This window comes from Leiobunum rupestre, chromosome 6, assembly GCF_980474605.1.
Source record: "Leiobunum rupestre chromosome 6, qqLeiRupe1.1.hap1, whole genome shotgun sequence".
Taxonomy (NCBI): Eukaryota; Metazoa; Arthropoda; class Arachnida; order Opiliones; family Sclerosomatidae; genus Leiobunum; species Leiobunum rupestre.
The window spans coordinates 14,176,625-14,192,050 of record NC_143389.1 but is presented as its reverse complement, the minus strand read 5'-3'; the positions used below and the strand labels follow the sequence as shown (position 1 = coordinate 14,192,050).

Sequence of the window (15,426 nt, the reverse complement as noted above, 5' to 3'; positions counted from 1 at the left end):
AATTTCCAAAGCCTCGAGATTTAATAAATTTAGGTGTTTTAAATATCATTCAACAAGTTTAATATTTTTCCATAGCGTTTATAATCGCTTTTATTTTTAAATGTCCTTTGGCTTCATGCACATTCATATTTTTTAGCGATTTTTCTTGCGATCAAATCGGCAACTCAAAAGTCTGGCCGCGACCACCACTTCTCCTTTATTCACTCATTTCTCGGACTCATTGAGTGGATCAAACGTCATTCGTTCTTTAGGAGCGACGGATATTTTCAAGGAGACGGCTTTCGCGTTGATTGACAAGAGCGAATCTGCTAACTACCACTTGTTTCAGGCATCACGGTAAGATTCTGATTTAAAAATAATAAAAAAATCGTATAAAATCTATCTCCACCGAAACTCGAATCAAAATTAGACGAATCAGCGATTCAAAACCGATAACATGTTCAATGATAAGAATTCACCTGATTTTTTATATAGTTTCTGGTGAGGGGGGAATAAAAATAATCAGCTAGGCTAATACCCGCAGCACCAACCTAGTTCCAATCCATCTAGCAATTTCTATTACCTTTAATACATTACAATTGGGATTAAATTTTAGAGTTGAAAAACTCTTTTTCACTCACTGTTTAAGTAAGGGCCTTCATCAAAATTCATTAGCATTTCTTTCTTATAGATTTCGATGCTCTCTCGATATTACTTTTTAAAAAGCTATTAATTTGATTGATCTAAATCTAGTTTTAAGTTGTTTTTAATTGATGGTAAGCTACAGCTGATTTTTTCCATACACATCCTTTATGTTTGTTCAATTTTTTTAATTTTGTTTTGTTTGACCTATAAAAGTTCCTTTACAATCGTTACACGGTATTTTATTATCACATTTATTTGGTTTGTTTTCATAATTTATAATATTTTTCATTGTTTGACTGGTTTGTTACTTGGTTAACAGGTTTAAACACTTTTATTGTTACTCTTAGAAAAATAATCCAGTCCAAAGATTATTGTAAAATTCATAGACAATAGATTGGGCATATACAGGGTGTTTCAGTAGACAGTACAGTAACTTTGAGGTGTTATAGGGGTTGGGTAAAGATGTATGCGATCGTTCGCGACGAATAGGAAAAGCGCTAGAGAGCATTAAAGTTGGACCTAAAAACGCCTAAATGTAAGCTTCCAACGAACATAAGAACCCAGATAGAAAACCGGTTTTAAAGGGGTAGTAGGAAACAACAAAAACACCAAATTGTCGAGTTCAAAACAGTTTTATTTTTTAAGCAAATGTCCAAAATGTCGTCTACCACCTTCTAAAGAAAGTCGGCAGCGTCGAAGAAGGGATGTAAGTACATAGTGAAACACTCCAGGTGTGGTACGAATCTTTTCCGAAGCTGCGTGAATTCTTGCTAAAATTTTTTTGACTAGCCAAAATGTCTACTCATTCGTTTCGCTGCGACCCTACTTGACTTTTTCCTGTGGGGGTGGATCAAGGAACTTAACTACGAAACACCAGTGGAGACGGAAGTGGATTTGGAAGCAAGAATTCAAGCAGCTTCGGAAAAGATACGTACCACACCTGGAGTGTTTCAGTCCGTACGTTCATCCCTTCGGAAGGCTCTATCATTGCCACTTATATTATGATAATACCCTAGTTATTAGAGATGGCCATAAATCTATAAAAATTTAAAAAAAGGAGTTTTTAGGGGAGACCGTTGTTTTATCTAGTAATGGCTAAGGAAGCTAAAAATCAAAAAATTTACCCAAATGATAACGTCACAGAGAGCCATTGTAGAGTAATATAATTAAATAACTTATACTTCATTTATTGAACTTTAAACTAAATTATATATCCCGTGTAAAATGGAATGTTTAAAATTACTGTTACTTATGTTCTAAACAAATTTAAAAACGATCCAATGAACGCGAGGGGTACCAATTAGTACCACCTTATGATTTTGAGGATAGTGACATCCGTTGAAAAAAAAGACACTTCACGTCGAGCCGTCACTTGCTTTAAAACCTTTCGAACAAAAACCAATATTTCTCGATAAAGATAAATTTATAACACTAAAGATCGTATAATTTAACTAAATTATTTTCTCCCCGTTTTTTTTTAGGAATAGTCTTTCATTAAAAAAGTAAAATATGTTTAAAAATATTGAAACCTTTTCCCGAAAAAAGTTACTTTTTTTCTTTCAGGGAATCTTATTTACGTTTGATTTCCATCTGTAAATTAGTTTTACCCAATTTATCAAATATTCTTTCAATTGCCAGCTAATACAATTTATAGCCAAATATGGCGGTTTTAGCCTACCTTTTCGCTAATATTGTCCAAATTTGAAAACCCAACTTTCACCAAAGGTTGCGAAGGGAACCAAAAAAAATATTAAATGGACTAGTTGTAACGTTTACTAATAAACGTTGAAAAAAATTTAGTTATCTACACGCGTCTCCCGGAATAAATCGCGTGTTCACATGCTCCAAAATGGCTTTTTCCAACCCTTTGACTAGTTGTAACTATTGTTTGAAATAACGTATGACTGTGAATTCTTTTCCTAGTTCTCATATCGCTTAGATCTATCAATTGACATCCACGATCACCCTGTGCTCCTTTACGGTAATTAACTTCGCCACTAGGGGCGCAGTTAAAAACTTTTGGAGCTGGGTCACGCTCAATTATTTCCTTTATATAAAAATGTACATATTATTTTAACGGACCATTTTGGAATTTTTGACAAAATTTGGGCTCTTTTTAACACTGCGAGCCGGTGAAAACGTAGATTATCTCTTTTAGAAAGAACGGGTAAACCCTCGCTATTGTTCGCAGAAAGGTGAAAGACAGGTCCCCTCTAGTTGAGATCTCATTCCGTTTCGTATATTTATACCGTTAGGATTACATTTTATTCGTGCTTTACCCTCGCCTTTATCATCTTTGAGTAAATTATATGTCATAGTTTAATTGTAGAACCTTTAATTGTGGTATTTAATTTACCGTGTATATTATTAGTGTTAGTGCATATTTGTTTCTGCCCCCCGCTTATTTCAAGCCCAAGATGCCTGAAGTCATGAACGCCGGCACTGATGCCATGGAGAATTGTAAGAGGTAATTGCATTAACAAATTTAAGGTAAAAGATTAAATAGTTTGTTTAAATTCTTATTAAGAAAGCTAAAATTACCATAGTTAAGATGGCCTAACCATCACGAGTGTTAAGTAGAACTATTCCCTCGATGGCAAAAGACAATAAAATTAATAAGTGCCCCCGTATTTTGATAATGTATAGGGTTTTTGATGAGTGGTAAATATAGATTTTTGTGATTTGATTATAGACCAAGGGTTTCCATTCTGAATTCGAATCTCTCCTCTTCCCTTTTCCATTTCTATATAAACCCCCTCACTCAGATTTAATTCACGCAACGAAAGGCCACGACTCGCGCTGTGTCGCCAACCGTATACGTACAAAGGTCAAGTTTTCAATTAGTATTTAATGTGACACCTATTTGTATCAACCATTCTCTAACGTTTATTGAGTCTAATCAGCATACCACTGAATTATTCTCGTGACTGCGTGCTTTTATGGTCGAGTTATTTTATGGTGCATTGTTCACCGTTCGATATCCAGATAGAAGACCAAGCCACAACACCGTTCTTGGAGCTGTTCGTGACTTTCAGACTTACGGAAACGTCAATCCCAGATTTGGTGGACCAGGTCGTCAAAACATCAACATGGAAGACACCGTTCTGGCCTATTTTGTTGCGTATCCTCGAGCAAGGGTCAGAGGTGCAAGCGACGATCTCGGATTATCGACGAACTACGTGTGGACCACTCTTCACAATCACAACTTCCATCCGTATCGAGCGATCGTCCCCCAAGCTCTGCACGAAGGAGATATGGAACGTAGATTTGATTTCTTCAACTCGATAATAACCATGTCTGATGAGAACCCAAATTTCATCATTCAAATGCTGGTGACCGACGAGTGTTCCTTTTAGAGAGATGGGCCTTTCAACCATCGAAACAACTCACCATCATCAACAACAACTCCGACCGAATTTTCGGTCGGGTTTGCTCGGGGATCGAGTAATTGGCCCATTATTCCTCCCAGCTCGTCTTCATTGACAACGCTACTTGGTGTTTTGCAGAACGGAAGAGCAGACGCTTTAAAAGATATTCCGTTAGAAGCTTACAGACAGATGTGGTTCCGACATGGCGGCACACCACCCCACGTACCCAGATCATCTTAACAACGAGTTCCCTCAATGTTGGGTTGGAAGGAACGGTCTCGTTTGATGGCCTGCGAGATCTCCGGACCTAACTCGGATGAACTTCTTCTTGTAAGGTTTCAACAAAGCACAAGTTTACGTGACGCCCGTTGAGAACATCGAAGATTTACGTCACCGAATCATTGCAGCCTTCGAACTTGTCACTCTTGATATGATCAGACGTTCGTTTCAAAACATTCTCCATCGTTTCCAAACATTTATCGCAGCAAACGGAGGTATCATAAAACGTCATTTGTAAAATGCTTATGTTTATTCGAATAAAATGTTCAATTAAATTTTTCAGACATTTTTTTCATTTACGTACAAAAATGCGAAAGCTATTGGCCCCTATGGACAGGTTGTTTTTTTTCATCAGCTCATATCTTCGTGAAAGTGTTCTTTTCCAACGAAACCAATTTCATTGAACTTTTTCGACAGCTCTCTACAACTTTCTCCTTTAATCGTTTTTCTAGCACCTACCGGTGAAAATTTTTTTTACAAAAACCCGAAATTATTTCCAATTTTTCTGAAATTTAGGATTTAAAGCGATCCTAAACTTGAAATAATTGCCTGAAAATTTCGCTACTCTATCTCTTACAGTTTCTGAAAAAATGCCCAGTCAGAGCAATTCCAAACACCCTGTATAGTTTAATATTTTTACATGAAAGAACAACATGAAAAGCATACAATTTCTTAAAATATTAAAAGGGTTTGTCGAAAATGAACATATATGTCACATTGGCAAAATATGTAAGAATAACGTACGAAATTATGCATTTCTGTCTCAAACCATGCGCAGTTTAAAACCGTTTATACTTTATAGATGGATGGCAATAAGGACACAGCTACTTGGAAGTGTTATTTTTTTCGCTGCTACCCTCTGCGCAGTGTTTGCCAAGGATTATCTTTCTCCAGGGACCATTGGATTCATTTTATATACTACTACTATAGTAAGATAACAATTCAAAATATGCTTTATATTGAAACATATTTTAGAGAGTTTGAAAAAAGGTTTTGCTAGTGGTTGGTCTAGTTTAGGTCATGCTCTTTCAATCGTCTTCATGGTGCTTTTTTTTATGTGTATAAAAAATTGTATTACATATTGTGTATGGAGCTAACTACGTATTTATGGAACATAATTATTCAGTTACTTTTACTCCATACATTTCGCAGTATCCGTTGAGAAGCACTATTTTCGTATTTCCCATATCACCCTTCTGGTATACATTGGTGTAATGCATAATAATAATTTCGAACATTACTGGTGGGAGAAAATTTTATTGCTTGATGCTTCCGTTGTTGGTTAAATAGCCATGACGTTATTCGTTATAGAATTAAAGATCTTCTGGCTTTTACCCAGTAACCCTTATTTTTTTGTTAAAAATAACTTAAGCTTTGAAATAGTAGAAAATATAAACGGAAAGCTGTGAAATTTACTCTAGAAAAATTGTTTTGTCATAATAGCTACGTTTATTTTCTTGACACATTCGAAGAAGTTCTAAAACATCTAGGTTTTACTGAAACCTTTAAATTCTAGAAGTAGAAAACTGCTTGACCTAACCAAACGTTACTGTTTCACTCAGGTAGTAAAAGTCCCTACTAGAGTTAAAGAAACGATTATTTTTTTGACAGCCTCACTAATTATTTAAGAGGTTAGGCCTCAGAAGGAAATACTCCGGAGAAGAAACAAGCTCCAATACCTTTTCTTTTATCTCTCCATTTAAGCGTAATATTCATTTTTTCATAAGGACTTTTGGCGGCGCATTAATCGTAATTATAATTTATTATTATATTAAAACGGTAACATTGCATAAATTTTTTATTTATTTTTCATTAACATAAAAATTAGCAATATTTCACTAAGAATTTTTGTCATTAATCAAGTTATTATTTTCCGTCAAATGATCGAAAATGGTTAAATTAAGCTTAAAATAAATTTTAATGTTCCAATCGTATCATTGTGTGTATCTTCGAAATATACATTTGGAAAATTGACAAGTCAGAAATAAATAGCACGTGTTAAAATTCAAATTTGTCTAGTTCAAAAATAAACTCCTTAATTTATTTCCAAATAGAATTTCCAATTTCTATAGATGTTATCTTTAATAAGCTTCGATATTTCTCATTTTCTTGGTTTTTTAGCAAAGAATAATTGAAATTTAAATTAAAAGAAAAAGATTTTGGATTTAAAAGTATTGGAACAATTTTTGGACCAGCTTCAAATTGTTGCTGGTGACATATTTGGGGTTAAATTATTGTCAAATCATTCGTTTTTTTGCCATATTATATTTAAACACTGCAATGTTGCTCTCCCTGCAGTTTTTTTTATTTATTAATATCAGGAGAAAACGATTCAAAATAGAAATAACGGTATGAATTAAATGATTTTGGAATATCTTGATTCATCTAAGATGCTGAAAATGCTAAGAATTCCCACCGTTTCATTCTGGCTATTGTGAAACCGAGTCATTTGCTACCCTTATTTAATGCGTTCTTCTAAGGTTCGATTTTAGTTTGAACGGAATAGAAGTTTTTTGTTTAAAAAATTGCAAAACAACTGGCATTGCTACAAAGCTTCTTACTATTTATAAATCGAAAAAAATATAGAAATTGTTATGATACGTCAAATATTTCTTGACGGATCTTCAACATTTCGGGGGGGGGGAACCCTTAAAAAACTTTGGTTTAAATAATTTAAAAGTTGTAAAAAGAATTCATTTCTCTTAGATCTATATAGTATAGTTCAATGTTTATTTTCTCACAAGGATAAAATAACACCCCTGGAGGCTACGGTTTGTTTATATAATTATTTTTTTGTCAAAAATCTGCAGCTTATAAGGCATGAAAAATAAATTAAAACTAGAGTGCATTTTAAAGTCTTATGCAACCTGTGACGACTTTTATATAAAACACAATGCTGAGAATTTGTCTTTTAGGGAAGCGTTAACTTTAATACGTGAGTAAGTATCAATAGGTCATTTTTTTCTTTCAGATAGTGTTTAATATTCCTTATATGGTAATAAAAGTGCCTCATTTGGAGTCTAACTTCGTTTCACTTGAAAGGATTTTCGAATATTGCGAATTAAAATCAGAGGTAACATACAAATCCCAAATTTTTCTTACATTTTGCTTTTGTGTTGTACTTTATTTGTTAAATATGAACACGGACTGTTGTAATTAAAATGAATTAATTGTAAATTTTTTTAGCGTATTAAAAATTCAACTTTAGTTGATATTATCTGAGCAAATGTTTCACTAGTAAAAATCTGACCTTTTTGGCCTTGATTGTTTCAGATTCTATACTGGGCCTGACATCTTAGCTAATTACTCATCACTAAGACTTTACATAGCTTTTTGTTTTACCAAGTGCTGCAGCTTATTATAAAATGCATTTACCGGAAAAAACACTTTCTAATTTATAAATAATTCGACGCCGTGTCCAAGTATCGTTTCAAAATATAAACTATTTTGACGACAGACATATAAGTATGAGCAAATTTCGAAAGTGATTGGTGTGGTTTTCTTTTTATTTGAATTTCTTAACTCTAAAGTGAGCGAATCCTCGGGAAAAAATGTTTTTGTCTCAAATTCGTCAATGTTTCTTTCAATAGAATAATTTACGATTGCTATCCAAAAGTAAGAATTATTTTTGTTTTGAAAGCCTTTTTATTATTATTCAACCCTTGTTATCAATATGCAAGTGATGAAGTTGCCACCAGATGGTGCTTCTTCGAAATATTATTATGTAGTAGACATTCCGGTTTCTCATTCATAGGCCGAGTGGAATATGCCGGAATCTCGCTTACCAGAATCTTGGCCGAACGAAGGAAAAATCGTCTTTTGGAACTATTCTACTCGCTATCGAGATGAGCTGGATGTTGTGTTAAAGAACGTATCATTCGTTGTTAATCCCAAGGAGAAGGTAAAATGTTATTATTATAATACCATCGTTAATAAATATTTGCTCTTATTACAAAAATGGCGTAGGTGGGTTTTGATCAATGTAATTTTCGTTTGAAGAGTTGAACTAATCCTTATTACTTTCGGTATAAAAATATTTAATAAACTTTAAAAGTGGGAAAAATATTTATCTTAAACTGATAATATTATATCTTTATAAAAATAACATAATAAGTATTTTGACTTTTGAATCTAATGGCTTATTCCAAAATGTTATTTTACATTTAGGTCGGAGTAGTTGGCCGAACAGGAGCCGGAAAATCTTCGCTCACTTTAGCGTTGTTCCGCATGATTGAACCCCTGAGTGGGGAGATTCTCATCGACGGCAGGAACGTCCTGGAGCTGGGCCTTCACGACCTTCGCTCCCGGATCAGCATTATCCCTCAGGACCCGGTTCTCTTCTGCGGAACTCTGCGACTGAACTTGGACCCCTTCGAGAGACACAGCGACGTTGAGGTCTGGAGAGCCCTGGAACAATCCCACTTGAAGCACTTTGTCAAGGCTTTCGACAAAGGACTGCTTCACAAAATAGAGGAAGGCGGAAAAAATTTAAGGTATGAATACAGTCTCAGATTACGTTGAAAGTACACAAATATAAAGATTCGTTGCTCTCATCTTCATAGTTAATAAGTTCAAATAATTGATAGAACGCCAAAACAATTTGAATTTTAGCGTAGTGATTGACGTCATTGACTACACTCTTTTTCGCATTAGCCGCTATCTCTAACAACGAAATTAGGCTTTTAAACCAAATGTAGATGGTACTCATTACGTGGTCATTTCTGATAAATCTCCAGTATAAGAGCGTGTGCTAAATTGGCAACGCCATATTTTTTGCAACGATATTACCAGAATCATTTTGGTAGGATGGTGGGAACTATCTAATCTTCCAGGTGCAGTGGGAAAAATTCAGACAGAACCATAGTCCATGACGTCACAAACCAAAAAAAATAAAATTATCGTTTAGAATCAAAGCCTCACGTAAATTTCATTTTAATATGAAATAAAGTTAACCACGGTATTTCATAAAGTAAAATACATTTTCTAAAAACACATCATCAAATGAACTAGAAAAATATTAAAAAGTAAGTTTCTATCGAAAAATATATTTGCAAGTAACTCTAAGTAGTTTTTGGGATATTTGTCATTAAGTTATTTAAACAAATGGTAAAAATCGCCTTGATCTGTAAGACAGGCAAACTTATAAGTACTAGTTTGATGTTTATGGAACCGCCATTTTTACATAAACATGGGTTGTAATAGCAAAATAAATGAAATATTTTGCCATAACCGACGATTCGAAAATATTTGGAATTTTTTAAATAATTAATTTTAAAAAAATTATATTTCTTTTTAAGTGGAAATAACTTTGCAAAGCCATTATATTACAACTATTTACCTACAAATTGAACTTAAATTTTAATTATAAATCACCAATTTCGAATTTGAATACAGATATAACAGCGAACTTTCATGGCGATTTTAATGATAAAGTTAAATGTTTATGATTTAAAGATCAGAATTAAATGAGTTAAAAAATAAAAGGAAAATTTTACTTTTCCATAATTTTTAGTGAAAAATTTTAACAATCGGACAATTATATTTATCTTAGATACATCATTGACAAATTGGATTTTTATCATAAAAGAACCTCCTGAACAAAATATAAATATAATAAAAGATTAGCTAGCAGCTAGTGAAATAACTTTCGTAATTGACATTAGTGAGTGTCTTTCGTAAGCCAACATCGCGTACTGTACCTTTCTGCAGTGGTCATTAGCAAAAGCTTTAAAAGATTGGATTTTATATTTAATCCAACTTCTCAAGTAAGCCAAAATCTTAAATTGTAATTTATTTTCAACGCGTTTTAGTTACACCCGAATATTGGCTGTGGCTAATATGCCGAAAATAAAAAGGAAATTATTTCTCAGCGTTTAGTACTGACAGAGTAACATAGTTCTTTATTCTAATTAAAGATAATTAATTTGAATTAATATATAACTAGGGCCTTTGTGACGCATAGGCAAAATAGACTTGCAAATGTAGCGGCAAATTATTTATAATAATAATTTAGGATCTCCTTTTTTGTTATTCTTTTAAAATATTAAATTTTCCCTAGTTGGATTTACAAAAGAAAGCGGTCGTTATGTATTGGCACAAGCACTCGATTTAGTTCTATCGTGAACATCTTTATCAGAAGAAATATACTTTAATCTTATTGACTGATTGTTAAATATCTAGTGTAGATTAAAAAAAAGTTAAGGCTCAATATTTTTTTTTTCCACAATCGCTGAAGGAGCGATGATAGTTTCTTTCCATGGATTAATATGAGCAAGCGACTCCCGCCCTTCTCGCTTTCAGTGAAAATTAAATCGACTCTCTTTGTACTCCCACACAAAAACTAAACCAATACTCCGCTCTTTTCTTTCACACTAAAACCCGAAACCAGCCCTACTCTGTTTTTACTTCCACATAAAAACTAATCCGGGCCTCCTCTCTTATCATTCCCCCATAAAAACTAAAACATTGTCCTCCTCTCTCTTCCCTCTCACAAACAAACGAAAATGACCCTACTCTCGTTTTGCTCCAAAACAAAAACTTAACTGGCCCTCCTCTCATTTTGCTCCCACATGAAAACGAAACCAGCCCTCTCCTCTTTTCGCTTCAACATAAACATGAAAACGACCCTCCTCACTTTTGGCTTCCACATGAAAACGAAACCGGTTCTCCTCTCTTTTCACCCCCAAAGAAAAACGAAACTTCCTTCCCCTCTTTTTCCCCCACAGAAAAACTTAACTGTTCTTTCCTATCTTTTCGCTCCAACCGAAAAACAAAACCGGCCCTCCTCTCTTTTCGGTCTCACAGAAATCTAAACTAACCATCCCATCTTTTTGCTCACTCATAAACATGAAACCTGCCCTTCCCTCTTTTTTTTAATCATAAAAGCGAAACTGGTCGACCTCGCTTTTCACTCCCAAAAAAATCAAACCGGACCTCAACTCTTTACTGTCCCTCTGAGTAACTTGACCGGCTCTCGTCTCTTTTCGCTCCCAAAGGAATACTTAACCAACCCTCTTCTCTTTTCGTTCACACATAAATACGAAACTGCTCATCCCTTCTTTTAGCTCCCACATGAAAACGAAACGAGCCCTTTTCTCTATTCGCTCACTTATAAACACGAAACTGGCCCTCCCCTCTTTTCACTTCCACATAAATATGAAACCGGCACTCCTCTCTCTTTTCGATTCAAGAGAAAAACTAAACCTACCTTCCTCTCTTTACACTCCCACAAAAACATGAAACTGACCCTACTCTCTTTTTGCTCCTACAGAAAAATCTTTTTGTTCTGAACTTCCTGTAGAAAATTAAACCGGCCCTCCTCTCCTTTCGCTCCCACAGAAAAACTAACCTAGCTCTTCTCTCATTTCGATCCCACAGACAAATTAAACTGGCCCTCCTATCTTTTCGTCCCTAAAGATAACTTAATCGGCTTTCCTTTCTTTACGCTCCCGTAGAAAAAGAACACCAACACTGCGCTTTTTCTCCTTATAAGTGAAAAACTTAACTAAATACTAAAGCGGCGCACCTCTATTTATGATGACCTCTTTTCATTTTGAGTGAAATTAAAACTAAATATTTATTTTAAAAAGTGTGCAAAACGAAACTTTTCGCTGCTAAAAAAACAATAAAAATTATTGATTTTACCATTAAAAAAATAGCGAGAAGAGAACAGTAGCAACGAATCGATTTGGGAAATTGCACTCTCCCTCGGATAAATAATGGATTCAGTCATTAAGTTATTTTTACCCTTAAGTTAAATATTCGTAACGAATCTATCTCCGGCACAGAACATTGGATCAAATGATTGTAGAACTTAATTATTTGCTTAGTGGCGTCAGTGTCAAATCATGTTTATTTCAAGATAGTCCGGTATAAAACTATAGACTACATAAACAAATGGGAATATTATCATCGCAGAATCATTTAAGATTTGAGGGTGAATCTACACAATCAAGTGTTTAAAAAGCGATAATGAGTCACGCGACCGAAGAGAAGGAGCAACCCTAAATTATTCATGAATTTTGCAAATAATTTTTGAACCACTAAAGTGTGCTAATTGCTGGGTGCTAACTTGTTAGATCCTTTTCAGACGTACGTTTATCATTTAGCTATGAACACGCGCCTTTAATTTTAGCACTAATTTTTTTATTTGGAATAAAATGTTGTATTCACAAAAGAAAAACGATATAACTACTTCAAAAAAATTAAACCGCGGGGGAAAAAATTAGAACTCAGAAATGAGCAAAACTTTGGCCTTCGCTAAAAAGCGTGGAAATAAACAGCGAGCGGCTGTTTAATAAAAATGCCCATCGGTGGCTCTTATATTTGTAAACTTTTAGTTTAATTACATTTAGAACAAGGTTCAAGAATATTCAAAGAAAATAATCGACGAACAGTTTAAAAAAAGCTTATGTCATTCAAAATGCGGCTCAATTAATTTGATGTCTGTTGAATTTTATTCAATTATTCTTCACTATAAAATCTTTATGAAGTTGTAAATAAGCATTGGATTTTATGATTCAATGCACGATAAAGGGTTTAGTAATTAAATTTCTACTAGAGTGAACACCAGAAACACATTTTGCGTGTTCCGTTAAATCGTCTAGCGAAGTCCTTTTATGTAAACTGGGTTGTTACCTAAAAATTTTGCTACACTAATTGCAATTTAATGTATTTCAATAAAAATATTAAAACAAATTATTGTGTAGTGTTGGACAGCGCCAACTGATTTGCTTGGCGAGGGCTCTGCTCAGAAAAACGAAAATTTTGGTTCTGGACGAAGCTACAGCCTCTGTGGATTTGGAAACCGACGAACTCATTCAAACCACCATCAGGAGAGAATTCGCTTCCTGTACCATCTTGACAATTGCTCACCGTATTAACACCATTATGGATTATGACAGGTAAAAAGGTTTCCTTAGAATATTAAGTATTATAAGTGTGGGCATGATTCAAAGAAAACGAAATATATCCCAATGTTTCAGAAATTCACTTTTCAAAAATTTCTTAACGCACATTCAATCCAGTTTACGTATGACAATTAAATAATCTGAACATTTATTGATTAAACGAATCAGAAGTGCAAGAAAAAAGCTTTCGGAAATTCAGTTGGCATATATTAGACATTTTACAGACCCTAAAAACTCCTTTTTCTAGTTTAATAAAAATCACCAACTTTTTGTCCATAGAAAACGTGTGCGGGGTCCTACTATAATTCCTTATCAAATTGCACTTGTTCTAACACTTAATTTGTAAAGGTAAAACAATGATTTGGCTCAAAATATCTTCATTTTTTACAATCATTACAATAACATGAGGCGTAAAAACATTTGGGTAGTACCAACTTGTTATTTTTCATGACCGATTATTTCAGTGACAAAATGTACGATTTTGACCACACCAACTCCATTAAAAGTTTTGGAGTATGCTCTTCAACTTACTAATTGAAACTTTTCGTCTACTACCTAGCGTTCAAAAACTACAAATTCTAAAACCTAGACAAATTTCCCGATTTTTCTGATATTCACAAATAACAACGATATCCTCCGAGATAATACATTCCGAAAATTTCACATTTCTAGAAGGTATAGTTTTTGAGAAAAATGCCTGGGTCGATCAAACGAAGACACCCTGTATATAGTTGTTCGTGTGAAAGATACCTTGTCAGAGCATATTGGCACATCCGGTATATCACATTTACTAGAGTTTTTTGGGTTTGCCAGAAACATGTCCCTTCAAACACCTATACCTACAAACAAACTGAGGCAAACAAATATACTTAAGTTCATAACTACAAACAATTCAAATTCTTGCGTGTAAAAGACTGAACAAAAACATTACGGGGATGTTGATAGCCGTTAATATATACATGCATATGCAAGTAAACAATTATTTCAAACTTACGTAGTAGGTGCTTTGTATTTTAAGTATTCAGCTTAACTTTACATTCGAATGATATCTGTGAGTATAAATAAATAAGCAATTTTATTAAATAATAAAGGATAAACTTCATTTGATCTCTGATGTGCACAATTTTTCTCTGTTCATAAGCGAGTGATAACAATCAATTACGAAGATACAAGTTTTAACGTAAAGCACAATTACATTAAATTGCACGACAACCATGCATTGTCAAATTCTACTTTAATTTTTACTAAATGACTGAGTTTTTGGCTTAATTCTTGAGGATTGGGAGAAAATTAACTTTTGCTTTACACTCAGTAAGAAGTGACCTACACCTGCAATTGAACAAAACAAATAAAATTTATTTTGGTTCTTTGTAATTAGAGTTCTTGTAATGGACCAAGGATCTGTTGCCGAGTTTGATAAACCCGGAATCCTCTTTCAAGATTCTTCTACGCTTTTTCATGAACTAGTCAAAGATGCTGGACTTGTTAGTTATTTAGATGTCGATGAGAAATATAATGTAACATAATGGAAATTAATATATTTTTGAATAAAAGTTAGTTGGTTAAGTAACATACATGTATATCTCATTTTAAAGAGTGTTCGTATGAATTTCATACCTATTTATATTAACAATGCTCACTGAACTCTTAATAATTATAGTATTAATTCACATATTTAAACTTTCAGTAAGATTTTCAGGTTTGTTTATAAGATCCCAATTACGATTTCTTGGCAAATTACCAAGTCGCTGTACAATAATTGCAGTTCACGAGAAACAAATATTGGAAATATCAGGTAATAAGTGAACTTTTGTGATAATAATATAATTAATATGGTATTAATAAACTTACAAAGATTTTAAAGCAATAGTTTGTGTAGCAGCGCTAGCGGTAATTTGTGTTAGGTTTAAATTCACGGGTATCGCTGTTACAAACCTGTTCGAATGCAGTTTATAAAAAAGCGTATTATAATTATTTAAAATATTATATATTAGTTAACTTCATTATTTATCTATTTCGTGTTTGGTTTACATCGAACACCTTAACTAATTTCAGTTCAATTCCATAAAATATTAAAATTTCAATTTCAGTTTAATTCTTGAAGTTTCAACCAAATAATAAGTAGAGTAGGTTTCATTTAAATCAACAAGCATTAACTTTGGGAAACGAATATTTTGGTAAATTCACCTCGCTACTTCAAAAATGGATTTCAGTGGTCTGTTATCTCAAAAATATTTTTTAATATT

General features: G+C 33.5%; 1 protein-coding gene across 2 annotated transcripts in view; it reads left to right on the top strand.

The window, feature by feature from the left end:
• Positions 1 to 14,745, top strand: part of LOC149939333 (ATP-binding cassette sub-family C member 3-like) — a 62,640-nt gene extending 47,895 nt beyond the window's left edge. The window contains exons 20-26 of one of the 2 annotated variants that reach the window (XM_090177294.1): positions 137 to 336; positions 5,074 to 5,200; positions 7,243 to 7,344; positions 8,026 to 8,172; positions 8,439 to 8,764; positions 12,980 to 13,174; positions 14,559 to 14,745. In XM_090177294.1, the coding sequence (XP_090033420.1) occupies positions 137 to 336; positions 5,074 to 5,200; positions 7,243 to 7,344; positions 8,026 to 8,172; positions 8,439 to 8,764; positions 12,980 to 13,174; positions 14,559 to 14,706 (1,245 nt within the window). In that variant the 3' untranslated portion in view covers positions 14,707 to 14,745. Of the gene's footprint in view, positions 1 to 136; positions 337 to 5,073; positions 5,201 to 7,242; positions 7,345 to 8,025; positions 8,200 to 8,438; positions 8,765 to 12,979; positions 13,175 to 14,558 lie in introns of both variants that reach the window. The other variant, XM_090177293.1, reaches the window with a different exon arrangement.
• Positions 14,746 to 15,426: the final 681 nt, after the last annotated feature.